This window comes from Nomascus leucogenys, chromosome 17 (assembly GCF_006542625.1).
Source record: "Nomascus leucogenys isolate Asia chromosome 17, Asia_NLE_v1, whole genome shotgun sequence".
Classification (NCBI taxonomy): Eukaryota; Metazoa; Chordata; class Mammalia; order Primates; family Hylobatidae; genus Nomascus; species Nomascus leucogenys.
The window spans coordinates 82,396,137-82,413,264 of NC_044397.1; the positions used below are offsets into that span (position 1 = coordinate 82,396,137).

General features: G+C 50.5%; 1 protein-coding gene across 4 annotated transcripts in view; it reads left to right on the top strand.

Annotated features, from left to right (window-relative positions):
* Window positions 1-16,574, top strand: part of ACP7 (acid phosphatase 7, tartrate resistant (putative)) — a 29,340-nt gene extending 12,766 nt beyond the window's left edge. For 3 of the 4 annotated variants that reach the window (XM_030796843.1, XM_030796845.1, XM_030796844.1), the window contains 11 exons: window positions 2,951-3,151; window positions 3,456-3,638; window positions 4,724-4,847; window positions 5,077-5,139; window positions 5,235-5,349; window positions 5,446-5,553; window positions 5,647-5,704; window positions 5,785-5,852; window positions 5,963-6,034; window positions 12,321-12,458; window positions 15,451-16,574. In XM_030796843.1, the coding sequence (XP_030652703.1) occupies window positions 2,951-3,151; window positions 3,456-3,638; window positions 4,724-4,847; window positions 5,077-5,139; window positions 5,235-5,349; window positions 5,446-5,553; window positions 5,647-5,704; window positions 5,785-5,852; window positions 5,963-6,034; window positions 12,321-12,458; window positions 15,451-15,516 (1,196 nt within the window). In that variant the 3' untranslated portion in view covers window positions 15,517-16,574. Of the gene's footprint in view, window positions 1-2,950; window positions 3,152-3,455; window positions 3,639-4,723; window positions 4,848-5,076; window positions 5,140-5,234; window positions 5,350-5,445; window positions 5,554-5,646; window positions 5,705-5,784; window positions 5,853-5,962; window positions 6,035-12,320; window positions 12,459-15,450 lie in introns of those variants that run through there. The other variant, XM_030796846.1, reaches the window with a different exon arrangement.
* The last annotated feature ends 554 nt before the right edge of the window (window positions 16,575-17,128 follow it).

A 17,128-nucleotide genomic window follows, 5' to 3' on the forward strand; every position in this document is an offset into this window, starting at 1 on the left:
GTTCCCAAACCCCAATTCTTGACTTCTGCACACCTGCAGGCTCAAAACCATGTGGAAGCTGCCAAGGCTTGGGGATTGCACCCTCTGACGCCACGGCCCGAGCTCTATGTTGGCCCCTTATAGCCACAGCTGGAGCAGCTAGAATGCAGGACACCAAGTCCCTAGACTGCACACAGCACAGGGACCCTGGGCCCTGCCCATGAAACCATTTTTTCCTCCTAGACCTCCGGGTCTGTGATGGGAGGGGCTGCTGCAAGGGTCTCTGACATGCCCTGGAGATATTTTCCCCATCGTCTTGGGGATGAACATTCATCTCCTCATTACTGATGCAAATATCTGCAGCCAGTTTGAATTTCTCCTCAGAAAATGGGATTTTATTTTCTATCCCATCATCAGGCTGCAAATTTTCTGAACTTTTATGCTCTGCTTCCCTTTTAAAACTGAATGTCTTTAACAGCACATCTTGAATGCTTTGCTGCTTAGAAATTTCTTCCACCAGATACCCTAAATCATCTCTCTCAAGTTCAAAGTTCCAGTAATCTCCAGGGCATGGGCAAAATCCACCAGTCCCTTTGCTAAAAGATAACAAGAGTCACCTTTGCTCCAGTTCCCAACAAGTTCCTCATCTCCACCTGAGAGCACCTCTGCCTGGATTTCATTGTCCATATCATTATCAGTATTTTTGTCAAAGCCATTCAACGAGTCTCTAGGAAGTTCCAAATTTTCCCACATTTTCCTGTCTTCTTCTGAGCCCTCTAAACTGTTCCAACTTCTGTCTGTTACCCAGTTCCAAAGCCGCTTCCACATTTTTTTTTTTTTTTTTTTTTTTTTTTTTTTTTTTTTTTTTTTTTTTTGAGACGGAGTCTCGCTCTGTCGCCCAGGCTGGAGTGCAGTGGCGCAATCTCGGCTCACTGCAAGCTCCGCCTCCCGGGTTCACGCCATTCTCCTGCCTCAGCCTCTCCGAGTAGCTGGGACTACAGGCGCCCGCCACCACGCCCGGCTAATTTTTTGTATTTTTAGTAGAGACGGGGTTTCACCGTGGTCTCGATCTCCTGACCTCGTGATCCACCCGCCTCGGCCTCCCAAAGTGCTGGGATTACAAGCGTGAGCCACCGCACGCTTCCACATTTTCAGGTATCTTTTCAGCAACACCCCACTCTACTGGTACCAACTTACTGTATTAGTTCATTTTCATGCTGCTGATAAAGACATACCCAAGACTGGGAAGAAAAAGAGGTTTAATTGGACTTACAGTTCCACATGGCTGGGGAGGCCTTAGAATCATGGCAGAAGGTGAAAGCCATTTCTTTTTTCTTTCTTTCTTTTTTTGAGACAGACAGAGTCTTGCTCTGTCGCCAGGCTGGAATGCAGTGGCATGCTCTTGGATCACGGCAACCTCCGTCTCCCGGGTTAAAGTGATTCTCCTGCCTCAGCCTCCCAAATAGCTGGGACTACAGGCGCATGCCACCATGCTCAGCTAATTTTTGTATTCTTAGTAGAGATGGGGTTTCACCATGTTGGCCAGGATGGTCTCGATCCCCTGACCTCGTGATCTGCCCGCCTCGGCCTCCCAAAGTGCTGGCTTTACAGGTGTGAGCCGCTACACCTGGCTGGTGAAAAGCATTTCTGACATGGCGGTGGCAAGAGAAAATGAGGAAGAAGCAAAAGTGGAAACCCCTGATAAACTCATCAGATCTCGTGAGACTTATTCACTACCATGAGAACAGTATGGGGGAAACTGCCCCCTTGATTCAAACAGTCTCCCACTGATGCCTCCCACAACACGTGGGAATAATGGGAGTACAATTCAAGATGAGATTTGGACGGGGACACAGAGCCAAACCATCTCACCGAGGTTGCAGTGAGCCAAGATTGCGCCATTGCATTTCAGCCTGGGCAATAGGGCAAGACTCCTCCTCAAAAAAAAAAAAAAAAAAATTAACTGGGCATGGTGGCATGTGCCTGTGGTCCCAGCTACTTGGGAGGCTGAGGCAGGAGGATCACTTGAGCCCAGGAGGCCAAGGCTGCAGTGAGCTAAGATGGCACCACTGCACTTCCAGCCTGGGCAATAGAGCGAGACCCTATCTCCGAGAAAAAAAAAAAAGTCAATAGCTTTGCTGGTACCGGGCCTGTTTCCTGCTTGCTTTGTGGCTATCGCCAGATCTGACCGATGGCTGCCCCTTTGAGATAGGGCAGGGTCTACAGTCTTGGCCTCTAGACACCCAAGCTGGCAACCCTTAAATGATATCATGTGTGTACAATAGTTGGCACAAGACCTGCACACAGTAAATAATGATATTAATAATAATACTCATTCCCCCCATATAACCCTAAGTATACTAGGTACTGTTTCACGTGCTTTACTTATATTTATTCATCTAAGCTTCATAACAACCATATAGGGCAGAGACTATTATTTTTCCATTTTACAGACAGGAAAACTGAGGCTCAGAGAGGTTAAGTGATGTGCCCCAGGAAAGCTCAGCTTAGAAATGGCAGAGCTGGCTCATGCCTGTAATCCCAGGACTTTGGGAGGCTAAGGTGGGTGGATCACCTGAGGTCAGGAGTTCAAGATCAGCCTGGCCAACATGGCAAAACTACCTCTCTACTAAAAATGTAAAAATTAGCCAGGCGTGGTGGCACATGCTTGTAATCCCAGCTACTCAGGAGGCTGAGGCAGGAGAATCGCTTGAACCTGGGAGGCGGCAGAGGTTGCAGTAAGTTGAGATTGCACCACTGTACTCCAGCCTGGGCGGCAGAGTGAGACCCCAACTCAAAAAAAAAAGAAAAAAGAAATGGCAGAGCTGGGATTGAACTTGGGCAGTTCCAGAACCTGTGTCCTTAATCACTAACTGTTCAACAGTGGTCAACGCCCCTCACTTTTTCTGCACATCCCTCCCACCCTGCCCAGGCCTCACTCCCGGTCTACCCTCTGTCCCTTTCTCCCCAGGTGAGCCAGGCTCCATGACTGTAACCTGGACCACATGGGTCCCAACCCGCTCTGAAGTGCAATTCGGGTTGCAGCCGTCGGGGCCCCTGCCCCTCCGCGCCCAGGGCACCTTCGTCCTCTTTGTGGACGGGGGCATTCTCCGGCGGAAGCTCTACATACACCGAGTCACGCTTCGCAAGCTGCTGCCGGGGGTTCAGTATGGTGAGAGGGGCCCCAGGCTGAGCTGTTGAGGAATGGGAAGAGGAGTGAGATGCAGACTAGAAGCTACCACTGGCCGGTGGCTCAGGCTGGGCTGGTAACTCCTCTGCCTATCTGCAAGCCTGTTGTATGAGACCCCAGGATGAAAACGGAAGGTGCCGGGGAAGGCAGACCGAAGAGGCATGGGCCAGCCCCCACCCCCACCAGTCCGCCCATCTCCTCCCCTCCACCAGTCGGGGAAGGATGGGGTTGGAGGGAGGGTCCCGGGGCGCCCCAGCTGACTGCGACCTTTTCCTCTCCCATTCAGTTTATCGCTGTGGCAGTGCGCAGGGCTGGAGCCGTCGGTTCCGCTTCAGGGCCCTCAAGAATGGGGCCCACTGGAGTCCCCGTCTGGCTGTGTTTGGGGACCTGGGGGCTGACAACCCGAAGGCCCTCCCGCGGCTGCGCAGGGACACCCAGCAGGGCATGTATGACGCCGTTCTCCATGTGGGTGAGGCACCCGCAGGGGCGCGCGGAGGGATGGTGGAGGGGGGGGGCGCGCAGGGATGGTGGGGGGCGCGCGCAGGGATGGTGGGGGGAGCGCGAGTCGGGGGCGGTGCCAGGACCATGGAGGGGACAGGGCTGGGGCCAGTGTGTCTCTGAAGGGACAGGGGATGAGACTGGCTACGGAGATGATGTCTGTGGCCAACCAGCCTGCCTAGGTTAAAATCCCAACTCTGGCGCTCTTGCCAGGAGCAGGAGTTTCCCCCCGTATATTTTGATTAGAGAGAAAGCTGGTTCCGAGTTCGCAGGACTGTTGTGATGACTACGTGAGTTCGCTTTGCCTCGCAGGCTGCAGGTGCACTTCGGTGTCCTTGTGCTGGTTATTATTATTATTGCTGCTGCTGTTATTTAAGAGGGGGAAGGGAATGAGACGGGTAATGGGGATTGGGGATTATGTACTTCAAAGTGCAGACTCTGGAATCAGGCTCCCTAGGTTTTACTTCTACATTTTCACTAGCCAGCTGTGTGAACTGGGGCCTCAGTTTCCCCATCTGAAATGGGAATAATAATAATTATACTCATCTTGGGCCGGGCGCGGTGGCTCATGCCTGTAATTCCAGCACTTTGTGAGGCCAAGGTGGGTGGATCACTTGAGGTCAGGAGTTCGAGACCAGCCTGGCCAACATGGTGAAACCCCATCTCTACTAAAACTACAAGAATTAGCCAGGTGTGGTGGCACGTGTCTGTAATCCCAGGTACTTGGGAGGCTGAGGCAGGAGAATCGCTTGAACCCAGGAGGCAGAGGTTGCAGTGAGCCAAGATGGCACCACTGCACTCCAGCCTGGGCAGCAGAGGGAGACTCTGTCTCAAAAAAAAAAAAAAAAAAGTACCCATCTTGGCCCGGCACAGTGGCTCACACTTGTAATTCCAGCACTTTGGGAAGCTGGTTTTGAATTCCTGGGCTGATACTCTTGCCTCAGCCTCCCAAAGTGCTGGGATTAACAGGCGTGAGTCACCATACCTGGCTCTCTCAATTCCAATGAAAGCAGAGCTGGGCCTGGGTCCTCACCCTCCTTCCGCCCCCTCCCCCAGGAGACTTTGCCTACAACATGGATCAGGACAACGCCCGTGTCGGGGATAGGTTCATGCGGCTCATTGAACCCGTGGCTGCCAGCCTGCCGTACATGACATGCCCTGGGAATCACGAAGAACGCTAGTGAGGACCGAGGGCGGTGGCGGTTGGCGAGGGCTGGATCAATGGAAATGGTCCCGTTTTTCTTAGTGTCTCCCTTGAGTCGCTCATGCTGCAAAATTTCAATTGTGGTAGCAAGAGGAGATGGGAGTGGGCTGGAAGCTGGACTCAGGGCCTGACAGTGGCGTGGTATAGGAATAGGGCTGTGAAATTCAGTCCCTCACCTCCATCCCTTGTACTTCCTTTATTCCAGCAACTTCTCTAACTACAAGGCTCGCTTCAGCATGCCGGGGGATAATGAGGGCCTGTGGTACAGGTAATGTGGGGGTGCTGGGGGACTGGCCCTCTCCCCTGAAGGATGGGAGATGCAGGGGAGCCTGGTTCCTGACCCCTGCCCTTTGACTCCTCCAGCTGGGATCTGGGTCCCGCCCACATCATCTCCTTCTCCACCGAGGTCTATTTCTTTCTCCATTATGGCCGCCACCTGGTACAGAGGCAGTTTCGCTGGCTGGAGAGTGACCTCCAGGTAACTTGGGTGGAGGTCCCCTGTAGTCCCCTGGCCGGCCCCACCTCCCCCTCCGCCCCCGACTCCTAGCCCCTCACCCTGGGCCCTTCTCCCTAGAAAGCCAATAAGAACCGGGCAGCCCGGCCGTGGATCATCACCATGGGGCACCGGCCCATGTACTGCTCCAACGCAGATCTGGACGACTGCACACGACATGAAAGCAAGGTGAGGTCCCTCCCTGGGAGACAGTGGGGAGGTGCTGAGAGCCAGGTGGGCGTCAGTCTGCGTCACCCTCACACGCTCATTCACCCTGCCCAGGTCCGCAAAGGCCTCCAAGGCAAGCTGTACGGGTTGGAGGATCTTTTCTACAAATATGGTGAGTGAACCTCAGGACCTATGCCCCACACTCCACCTCTCCCCGATTCAGAGGTCTGATCGCCGCTTGCTCTGTCTCAGGGGTGGATCTGCAGCTGTGGGCTCATGAGCACTCGTATGAACGACTGTGGCCAATTTACAACTACCAGGTGACGCACGTGAAGGGCTGGGCGCCCACACAGCTGGGGTCAGGGTGGTCAGATGCCTCCGGCATGGCCTCGTGTGACTGCCTGCCACCCAACGTTGTTCCCTTCCCCAGGTATTTAATGGCAGCCGAGAGATGCCCTACACCAACCCTCGAGGGCCTGTCCACATCATCACAGGATCTGCCGTGAGCAGGGGGAAGGGTGCCTTTGCCTTCTCTCTCTCTTCCTATCTATGGAGGGCTGATTTTGTTCCAGCCTGAGTGCTGGGTGCTTTACACAGTGGATATCACTTAACCCTCAGCCCTAAGGTCAGGAACTCCTAGCAGCATGTCCACTGGACGGATGCAGGAACAGGCACAGTCAGGAAAACACTTGCTCAAAGTCACAGGTCAAATAAGTGGCAGAGGTTGGGAGTTCCTCCACCATAAAGTTACTATAGTTCCCTTTTTAATTAATAACTATCATGGGGGTCCGGGCACAATGACTCATGCCTGTCATCCTAGCACTTTGGGAGGCCGAGGCTGGAGGATCACTTGAGGCCAGGGGTTGGAGACCAGCCTGGCAAATACAGCAAAACCTCATCTGTACAAAAAAAAAAAAAAAAATTAAAAACGAAATTAGCTGGGCGAGGTGGTGCTTGCTTGTAATTTTAGCTATTCAAAAGGATGAGTCAGGAGGATTGATTGAGTGCAGGAGGTCAAGGCTGTAGTGAGCTGAGATCTCGCCATTGCACTCCAGCCTGGGCAACAAAATGAGACCCTTTCACACACACACAAAAAGATACTGGGTGGCTAGGTGCGGTGGCTCATTCCTGTAATCACAGTACTTTGGGAGGTTGAGGCAGGACAATTGCTTGATCCCAGGAGTTCGAGGCTACAATGAGTTATGATCGCACCAATGTACTCTAGCCTGGGTGACAAAGCAAGCTCGTATCTCTAAACAACAACAACAAAAAACTATCTTGGGGGAGATCCTTTTAGACCATGCAAATGTCCTGTTTCTTTTTTTTTTCTCTTTTTTTGTTTTGAAACGGAGTCTGGCTCTGTTGCCCAGGCTGGAGTGCAGTGGCATGATCTCAGCTCACTGCAACCTCTGCCTCCTGGTTCAAGAGGTTTCCGGCTAATTTTTGTACTTTTGGTAGAGATGGGATTTCACCATGTTGGCCAGGCTGGTCTCAAACTCCTGACCTCAAGTGATCTGCCTGCCTCGGCCTCCCAAAGTGCTGGGATTACAGGTGTGCCTGGCCCAAATGTCCCGTTTCTCCTCAAACTTTCACCCTCTTATTTTAGAACCCATTAGTGGACCCTGCCTGTAACAGTTATTACTAAGCTGTTCCAGTGAGGTCTTTCTTTTCTTCCTTCCTTCCTTCCTTCCTTCCTTCCTTCCTTCCTTCCTTCCTTCCTTCCTTCCTTCCTTCCTTTCTCTCTCTCTCTCTCTTTCTTTCTTTTTTTTTTTTCACTCTTGTCGCCCAGGCTGGAGTGCAGTGGTGCGATCTTGGTTCACTGCAACCTCCACGTCCCGGGATCAAGCAATTGTCCTGCCTCAGCCTCTCAAGTAGCTGGGAATACAGGTGCCCACCCCCATGCCCAGTTAAGTTTTATATTTTTAGTACAGATGAGGTTTCACCACGTTGGCGAGGCTGGTCTCGAACGCCTGACCTCGGGTGATCGGCCCACCTCGGCCTCCCAAAGTGCTGGGATTACAGATGAGAGCCACTGCTCCCGGCCTTACTGTGCCGTTCTAATGGGGATTTTCTGTCACCCTCACTCTTCCAAGATTTATGAATTGAGATCCTCCTGCAAGGCTGACTTGTGTCTTCTGCCACATTTGTTCAGTTGGTTAATTGTTTATTTATGTCCATGTGAACTCATGGGTAATTTATTTTACTCTGCGGGTTATTATCCAACATGACTGTTATTTATCTGGATGTTTAAGTTGTGCCGGCTCTGGCCATCAGTGGGCTCCTGTCTCCTTTCCACTCATCCCCTCTTTATTCTCTGGCACTTCAAAACATTCCAGGATCATCATGTGTTTTCTTTTGCTCAGCCTAAGAATCTACCCCTTCTCCATGGAGCGAGGCTTAGTTTTTTAATTTTTTTATTTAATTTTAAAAATTTTGGCCACACGCAGTGGCTCATGCTTATAATCCCAACACTTTGGGAGGCTGAGGCAGGCAGGTCACTTGAGGTCAGGAGTTTGAGACCAGTCTGAGCAACATGGTGAAACCCCATCTCTATCAAAAAATACAAAATTTAGCCATGCATGGTGGTGCACACCTGTAGTCCCAGCTACTTGGGAGGCCAAAGTGGGAGGATCATTTGAGCCCAAGAAGTCGAAGCTGCAGTGAGCTGAGATTGCGCTACTGCACTCTAACCTGGGTTCAGAGCAAGACCCCATCTGAAAAACAAAAATGTTTTTGATAGAGACAGTCTCACTATGTTGCCCAGGCTGGTCTCGAATTCCTGGGCTTAAGTGATCCCCCAGCTCGGCCTTCCAAAGCTGCTTCTTGCAAATGATTAAGAGCAAAGTGAGGCTGGGTGCGGTGGCTCATGCCTGTAATGCCAGCACTTTGGGAGGCTGAGGTGGATGGATTTCTTGAGTCTAGGAGTTCGAGACCAGCCTGGGCAACATGACAAAACCCTGTTTCTGGTAAAATAATAATAATTATTATAATTATATATATATATATATATAAAAATAAGAATCACTTGTAATAAAAATTCAAACAGTTACAGAGGGCAGGAGGTGAACAGAAGCCACTCACACCACACATTGCCCCCCTCTTGGTTGTTGACTCTCTTGAGGCATTTTACAATGTTCTCTGCATATGCAAAGGAGTAATTGTTTAGATAGAAACATGTTACTGTATTGCTTACTTAAAAAAAAAAAAAAAAAAACACTTAGATCGTGGGTCATGCCCTAGTGCTTCTCAAACTTGGTGCACATCAGAATTACCTATGGAGCTTTTAAAAGTCCAGTGCTTGGGCCTGACCCCGGACAAAATACCAGAATCCCTGGCATTGATCTCCCGGAGTAGCTGCCACGCGGATCACGAAATAGAATGCTGTCAGCACCAGATGGCTTCTCACGGCCCTTGGCAGCCAGGCTCTGCCCATGAGTAATTGCTATTCTGATTTTATCAGGCCAAATTGGTTTTTTTCTTTAATTAAGAAATTTGAGGCCGGGCGTGGTGGCTTACGCCTGTAATCCCAACACTTTGGGAAGCTGAAGCGGGCAGATCACCCGAGGTTAGGAGTTGGAGACCAGCCTGCCCCAACATGGCAAAACCCCATCTCTACTAAAAACACAAAAAATTAGCCGGGCATGGTGGCGGGCACCTGTAATCCCAGCTACTCAGGAGGCTAAGGCAGGAGAATCGCTTGAACCTGGGAGGCGGAGGTTGCAGTGAGCCAAGATTGTGCCATTGCACTCCAGCCTGGGCAACAAGAGCAAAACTCTGTCTCAAAAATGAAAAATAAAAAATAAATTGAAATTATTTCAGACCAACAGAAAAGTTGCGCTAACAATACAAGGACTTTCCATATCCACTTCACCAAGATTTCCCAAATATGAACATTTAACCACATTCATTTATTTATTTATTTATTTATTTTGAGACAGAGTTTCACTATTGTTGCCTAGGCTGGAGTGCAATTGGCGTGATCTCAGCTCACTGCAAACTCTGCTTCCCGGGTTCAAGCAATTCTCCTGCCTCAGCCTCCCAAGTAGCTGGGATTACAGGCATGTGCCACCACCCCTGCTAATTTTGTATTTTTAGTAGAGACGAGGTTTCTCCATATTGGTCAAGCTGGTCTCAAACTCCTGACCTCAGGTGATCCGCCCACCTCAGCCTCCCAAAGTGCTGGGATTACAGGCGTGAGCCACCGTGCCCAGCTTAACCATATTTTTAAAGAAAAAAATAGAGGCAGGGTCTAGCTCTGTCACCCAGGCTGGAGTGCACTGGCTCGATCATAGCTCACTGCAACCTCCAACTCCTGGGCTCAAACCATTCTCCTGCCTCAGCCTCTTGAGTAGCTGGAACTACAGGCATGCCTGGCTGATTTTTTTAAATGTATTTTTTACTTTTTGTAGAGACAGCGTCTTGCTATATTGCCCAGGCTTGTCTTGAACTCCTGGCCTCAAGCAGTCCTCCTGCTTTGGCCTCCCAAAGTGCTGGGATTCCAGGTGTCAGCCACTGTGCCTGGCTAAACATGTTTGTTTTAATCTCTTTCTCTCTCCATTTCAGTCTTATTTTCAGGTCTAATCAAGAGCAAGCTGCAGACATGATGCCCCTTTACCACTTTCTCTGTATTTCCTAAAAAAAAAAAAAAAAAAAAAAAATTCTTATATCATCACAGTATAATTATCAAATTCAAGTAGTTAACATTGATAATATACTATTATCTACTCTACAGACCTTATTAAAGTTTAGTCAATTGTCCCCTTGGTGTCTTTTAAATCAAAGCAAAGATTTTTTTTTTTTTTAACCCTGGCCCAGTATCTGTATTTAGGTGTCTTGTGTCTTTCATTCCTTTCTTCTTCTTCTTCTTTTTTTTTTTTTTCAGATGGAGTCTCGCTATGTCGCCCAGGATGGAGTCCAGTGGCGAGATCTTGGCTCACTGCAACCTCTGCCTCCTGGGTTCAAGCGATTCTCCCACCTCAGCCTCCTGAGTAGCTAGGATTACAGGCCTACGTCACCACGCCTGGCTAATTATTGTATTTTTAGTAGAGACGGGGGTTTCACCATGTTGGCCAGGCTGGTCTCGAACTCCTGACCTCGTGATCTGCCCGCCTCGACCGAGGCACCCAAGGTGCTGGGATTACAGGCGTGAGCCACCATGCCCGGCATCTCTTTCATTCCTTTCATCAGAAACATTCTCTACTCTTTCTTCATTTTTCATGACCTTGACAATTTTGAAAAGCACAGCGAGTTGTTTTGTGGAATTTCCTTTGGGTTTGTTTGATGTCTGCTCATGATTAGATAGAAGTTGTGCATCTTTGCTAAGAATACACAGAACAGATACTGTGTTCTTCCCAATACATCCTGCAAGGAGGCACATGGTGTCTTTTTTGAGTTAGGATCTCACTCTGTCCCCAAGGTTGGAGTACAGTGTTACAATCTCGGCTCACTACAGCCTGGACCTCCCAGGCTCAAGCGATTCTCCCACCTCAGCCTCCTGAGTAGCTGGGATTACAGGCATGCACCACCACGCCCAGCTTATTTTTGTATTGACGGAGTTTCGCCATGTTGCCCAGGCTGGTCTTGAACTCCTGGGCTCAAGCAATCTGCCCGCCTCGGCCTCCCAGAGTGCTGGAATTACAGGCATGAGCCACTGCACTCGGCTGCACGATGTCTTTTTAACCTCTTTGAGCCTCTTATTTCTCAGCTGAAAGTGTGGTATGGATGGGTCTCATTACTGATGATGCTCACTTCGATCACTTGGTTAGGGAGGTGTCTGCCAGCCCTCTCTACCATAAAGTGATTCTCTTTTTTCCTTTGTAATTAACAAGCATCTCCTGGAGAGATACTTTGAGACTATGCAAATATCCTGTTATGCCTCAAACTTTCCCTGCTAGTTTTATCATCCATTCATGATCCTTGCTTCAATCCAGTACTACAATGCTGGGTGCAAAATGGTGATTTTCCTCACCCCAGCATCCTCTCTTCTCCTCATGCCTGGCTTTTCTGCTGCAAGCACGAGCATTCTGTTTCCCCAGGCACTGGTGTTTTAAAAAGCTTTCTTGGAGGGTCTACTGTGCAGCCAGGCTTCAGATCCAGTGATTTCTCTGTTCTTCAAATTGCTTTTTCTCCTTCACACACATCTTGGCCATCTTTCTGTATCACCCCGCTTCCCTGCTTTGCGATGGCTATGCTATAATGTATTTAACTGACTCCCTGATGGGCGTTGGGATGGCTTCCAGTTCAGGGCTTTCACTGTAATGCTGTAGTGGGCAGCCTTACACAGCCATGTACTTTTCTAGAAGTCAGAGACCCGGAGCAAGGGAAGCCTGCCTGGGACAAATTGTTCAATTGTGAGTATTATTGTGGCCAAGTCTTTTCGTTTTTGTTTTTGCTTGAGACAGTGTCACTCTCTCTCTCAGGCTGGAATGCAGTGGCACAATCTCAGCTCACTGCAACCTCCACCTCCTGGGTTCAAGCAATTATCCTGCCTCAGCTTCCCAAGTAGGTGGGAGTACAGGCGCCCACCACCACACCAGGCTAATTTTTGTATTTTTAGTAGAGACGGGATTTCACCATGTTGGCCAGGCTGGTCTCTGACCCCGACCTCAAGTGATCTGCCCTTCTTGGTCTCCTAAAGTGCTAGAATTACAGGCATGAGCCACTGCGCCCAGCCTCTATGGTGGCCAAGTCTTCACTGTCTTCCTTGAGGGCAGCAGGGTCCTGGGCTGGCAGGTCATTTCTGCGGGTCCTCCACCTGCTCTGGGTCTGATCAGTTCTCCCCGCCCCAGGGCTGTGAGGAGCGGCTGACGCCCTTTGCTGTCTTCCCGAGGCCCTGGAGTGCCGTGCGTGTGAAGGAGTACGGGTACACGCGGATGCACATCCTCAACGGGACCCACATCCACATCCAGCAGGTGTCGGACGACCAGGTCAGTGAGGGGCAGGCCCAAGTCACCTGACTGTACAGCCAGGCCCCGCCAGGCAAATGAGCTGTTAAAAACACGGACTCGGCCGGGCGCAGTGGCTCGTGCCTGCAACACCTGCAATTTGGTGGGGCTGAGGCATGAGGATCGCTTGAGTCCAGGAGTTCAAGACCAGCCTGGGTATCATGGTGAGACCTAGTCTCTACAAAAATATACAAAAATTGGCCAGGCGCGGTGGCTCACGCCTGTAATCCCAGCACTTTGGGAGGCCGAGGCAGGTGGATCACGAGGTCAGGAGATCAAGACCATCCTGGCTAACATGGTGAAACCCCTTCTCTACTAAAAATACAAAAAAAAAACTAGCCAGGCATGGTGGCAGGTGCCTATAGTCCCAGCTACTCAGGAGGCTGAGGCAGGAGAATGGCGTGAACCCAGGACGCAGAGCTTGCAGTGAGCCGAGATCGCACCACTCCAGCCTGGGCGACTGAGGGAGACTCTGTCTCAAAAAAAAAAAAAAAAAAAAAAAAAAAATTAGGCCAGGTGCGGTGATTCATACCTGAAATGCCAGCAGTTTGGGAGGCTGAGGTGGGTGCATCACTTGAAGTCAGGAGTTAGAGACCAGCCTGACCAACATGGTGAAACCCTGTCTCTACTAAAAATACAAAAATTAGCTGGCCATGGTGGTGGGTGCCTGTAATCCCAGCTGTAAGGGAGGTTGACGCAGGAGAATCACTTAAATCTGGGAGGTGGAGGTTGCAGTGAGCCGAGATGGTGCCACTGCCCTCCAGCCTGGGAGACGGAGTGAGACTCTGTCTTGGAAGAAAAAAAAAGGAAAATTAGTCAAGTGTGGTGGCAGATGTCTGTAGTCCCAGCTACTTGGGAGGCTGAGGCAGGAGGATCACTTGAGCCCAGGAGTTAGAGTTTGCAGTGAGCTATGATCTTGCCTCTGTACTCCAGCCTGGGCAACAGAGTGAGACCCTAACTCAAAACAAAAAAACAAACAAATGTGGACTGTAGAACTAGAAACCTGCTCCTGCTACTTACCAGCTGAGTGACCTTGAGTCACTCATCTAATTTTTTTTTTTTTTTGAGATGGAGTCTCATTCTGTCACGCAGGCTGGTGTGCAGTGGCGCAATCTTGGTTCACTGCAACCTGTACCTCCCAGGTTCAGGCAATTCTCCTACCTCAGCCTCCCGAGTAGCTGGGATCACAGGTGCCCACCACCACACCCGGCTAATTTTTTGTATTTTTAGTAGAGAATTTTCACTATGTTGGCCAGAATGGTCTCGAACTCCTGACATCAGGTGATCTGCCCGCCTTGGCCTCCCAAAGTGCTGGGATTACAGGCATGAGCCACTGCGCTGGGCCCACTTATCTAACTTCTTTGCCTCAGTTTTCCCATCTGTGAGAGGGGATGATCACGGTTTCCACCTCACAGGACTACATGGGGGTTGAAGGACTTATTATATATAAAATGCTTAGAACAGTGCGGAGCTTGGTAAATTCTGTAGGTATTTACCATCGTGAGGCAGGGGAAGATAAAGATGGGGGATGGGACACAGGTAGGGGAAAACAATAAGATGAGTATGTGGTAGAGGTGGCTTAAGGTTAGGTGGACCCAAATAATAATGGCTCACCTTTATTTATTTTTGCCATTGTAGTTTTAAAATAATGACAATATTTATGATTTATTGAGCACCTACTGCATACCAGGCATTGCCTAGATGCTCTGTACTTAGTAGCACTTTATTTATTTATTTATTTTTGAGACAGAGTTTCACTCTGTTGCCCAGGCTGGAGTGCAGTGGTACAATCTAAGCTCACTGCAACCTCCACCTCCCGGGTTCAAGCAACTTTCCTGCCTCAGACTCCCGAGTAGCTGGGATTACAGGCATGTGCCACCACACCTGGCTAATTTTTTGTATTTTTAGTAGAGATGGGGTTTCGCCATGTTAGCCAGGCTGGTCTTGAACTCCTGACCTCAGGTGATCCACCCACCTCAGCCTCCCAAAGTGCTGGGATTACAGGCGTGAGCCACCGCATCCAGCCGCAGTAGCACTTTATACACCAAAACAATCCCATAGGAGTGAATTTCCTCTCCATTTTATAGGTGAGGGAACTGAGGCTCAGGGAGGGGAAGTAATTTTCCCAGGGTCACACAGCTGGAGGACGGCCGAGCTGGGATCTGGTAGCTACCATTTATTGAGTGGCACATGCACCGGGCTCAGGCTTTTGTGTGCATGATCTCACTCTGTTCTTGCGATGACTCTGGGCATCTATTACTTTGTGCATTGCATAGAACATGGAAGTTATACTCAGAGGATCCAGCAACATGCTTAAGGCCACCTAGAGGGTGGATGCGCTGGCCAGGCTCAGCGGCTCATGCCTTTAGGAGGCTGAGGCAGGCAGATCACTTGAGGTCAGGAGTTCGAGACCAGCCTGATCAACATGGTGAAAATGTTGGTAAAAATACAAAATACAAAAATACAAAAATTAGCCAGGCATGGTGGTGCATGCCTGTAATCCCAGCTACTTGGGAGGCTGAGGCGGGCGAATGGCTTGAGCCTGGGAAGCGGAGGTTGCAGTGAGTCAAGATCACGTCACTGCACTCCAGCCTGGGTGACAGAGCAAGACTGTGTCACAAAAAAAAAAAAAAAAAAAAAAAAGAAGAGAGAGAAAGAGTGGATATATAAAGCAAGGTCTGTCTGACTCCAGAGTCTGTGCTCTAATAATAGCCCACACTTACATAGCCCTTTCCATATGCTGGGCTCTGTTTACAAACACTATCTCGTTGAACTCCCACAACATCTATGATGTGGGTACTGTTACACTCCCTAGCACTTTTCAGATAAGGAAAACTGAGGCCCAGAGAGGTCTAGCCACTTGCTCAGGGTGGTACAGCCCATCAGAGGGCAGAGGGGATTGGAACCCAGGCCATCTGGCCCCCGAGTTCAGGCTTTCAGCTCTAACTACTGCCCCTGTTTTTGTCCCTCACAGGATGGGAAGATCGTAGATGATGTCTGGGTGGTGAGACCCCTGTTTGGCCGGAGGACATACCTCTAGGGACGGTGGCAGCTCTCCTTCAGAAGCCTACATTTTGCTGCCTTGGCTGCTGTGACCAGAAATTGCCCAGGCCTGGGTGGGGAGTTGGGTGGGCCCTGACTCCCCTGCCCTCCAGAGGCCCCATGCAGGCTGCATGCAGCCCTGTGGAGCTGGGGCAGCTGTTCCCTCCTGCAGAGGTGGGAGTCCTGGCTGGCTGTGGAGGGAGAGCAGGTGTGCGGGCACAGAGTGACACAGGGCAGGTCTCTGCTGGCAGGGCCCCACCCCCCTGCATAGCTCTGATCGGGAGAGGTGCCCACAGGGCTTCAGGAATCAAAAGGCTTAAGCTGTGGCTCCATGGACTCTGCACATCTGCCGGGGATGCCCCTGGGCTTCCTCCTCTCCTGCCCACCCGGCAAGGGCATCACCAGGGGGGCACAACCATCATGACACTATTCACCAGCAGGTGGCGTCAGGGGCTTTTTCTTCTGAGCCTGGCACTGAGAGTTGGTCTGAAGCCTGGCTCCCGCTTCACTGCTCCAGGACTGCTACGGAGAGTCCCTTCATGCCTCAGTTTCCCAGCCTGGCACCATCTTATCTGGGAAGAGGAGACGTGTTAACACTCTTCTCTCCCAGCTAGGACAGAAGATGAACCGCAAGAGCCACAGACTTGCCAGTTCCTTCCCTCTTTCCTTCCTTTCTTTCTCTTCTTTTATTTATTGAATCATAATTTATTGAGCATCTACCATGTGCCAGGCTCTGTTCTCAGTGCTGGAGAGACAGCTGTGAATGAGACAGAGATCTCGGCCCTCACAGAGCTGACATCCTAACCAGAGAGTTGGACACAAATCACGATAAATGAGTTGGTTAAATAGCGATTTGTGAGTAGAAAATGCAGGGACGGTAAGACAGCAGTTTCAATTTTCAGGGGGATCTCACTGAGAGGGCAGCATTTGATCTGAAGGAGATGGGGAAGGAGCATTCCAGGCAGAGGAACAGCCAGTACAAAGGCCCTGAGACAGAAATGTGCCTGGCCGGCTGGGTACAGTAACTCACATCTGTAGTCCCAGCACTTTGGGAGGCTGAGGCGGGTGGATCACTTGAGCCCAGGAGTTTGAGATCAGCCTGGGCAATGCAGCGAAACCCTGTCTCTACCAAAAATATGAAATTTAGCTGGGCATGGTGGTGTGTGCCTGTAGTCCCAGCTGCTCAGGAGGCTGAGGCGGGAGGATGGCTTGAGCCCAGGAGGTTGCGGCTGCAATGAGCCATGATAGTGCCACTGCACCCCAGCCTGGGCAACAGAGCAAGATCCTGTCTCAAAATGTATATATATAAATAAAAAAGTTTTAAAAAGAGAAAAATAAAACAAAGAAACATGCTTGCCCTGTTAGAGCGTCCACGAGGAGGCCACTGTGGCTGGAGCAGGGAGAGTGAGAGGGAGACAAGCTTGAGGACAGGGCAGTGGTGGGGACAGCTTGTACGGGGCCTTACAGGCCACGGTGAGGACTTTGGGTGGAGCCAGGGGAGGTTCTGAGCAGGTGAAGGAAGTGATGTCACAGGCAAAGGCCCCAGGGCTGACGGCTGCCCCAGGGCCTGCGGGCTCCCAGCCCTGCCGGATGACCTGAGATCTATCTAT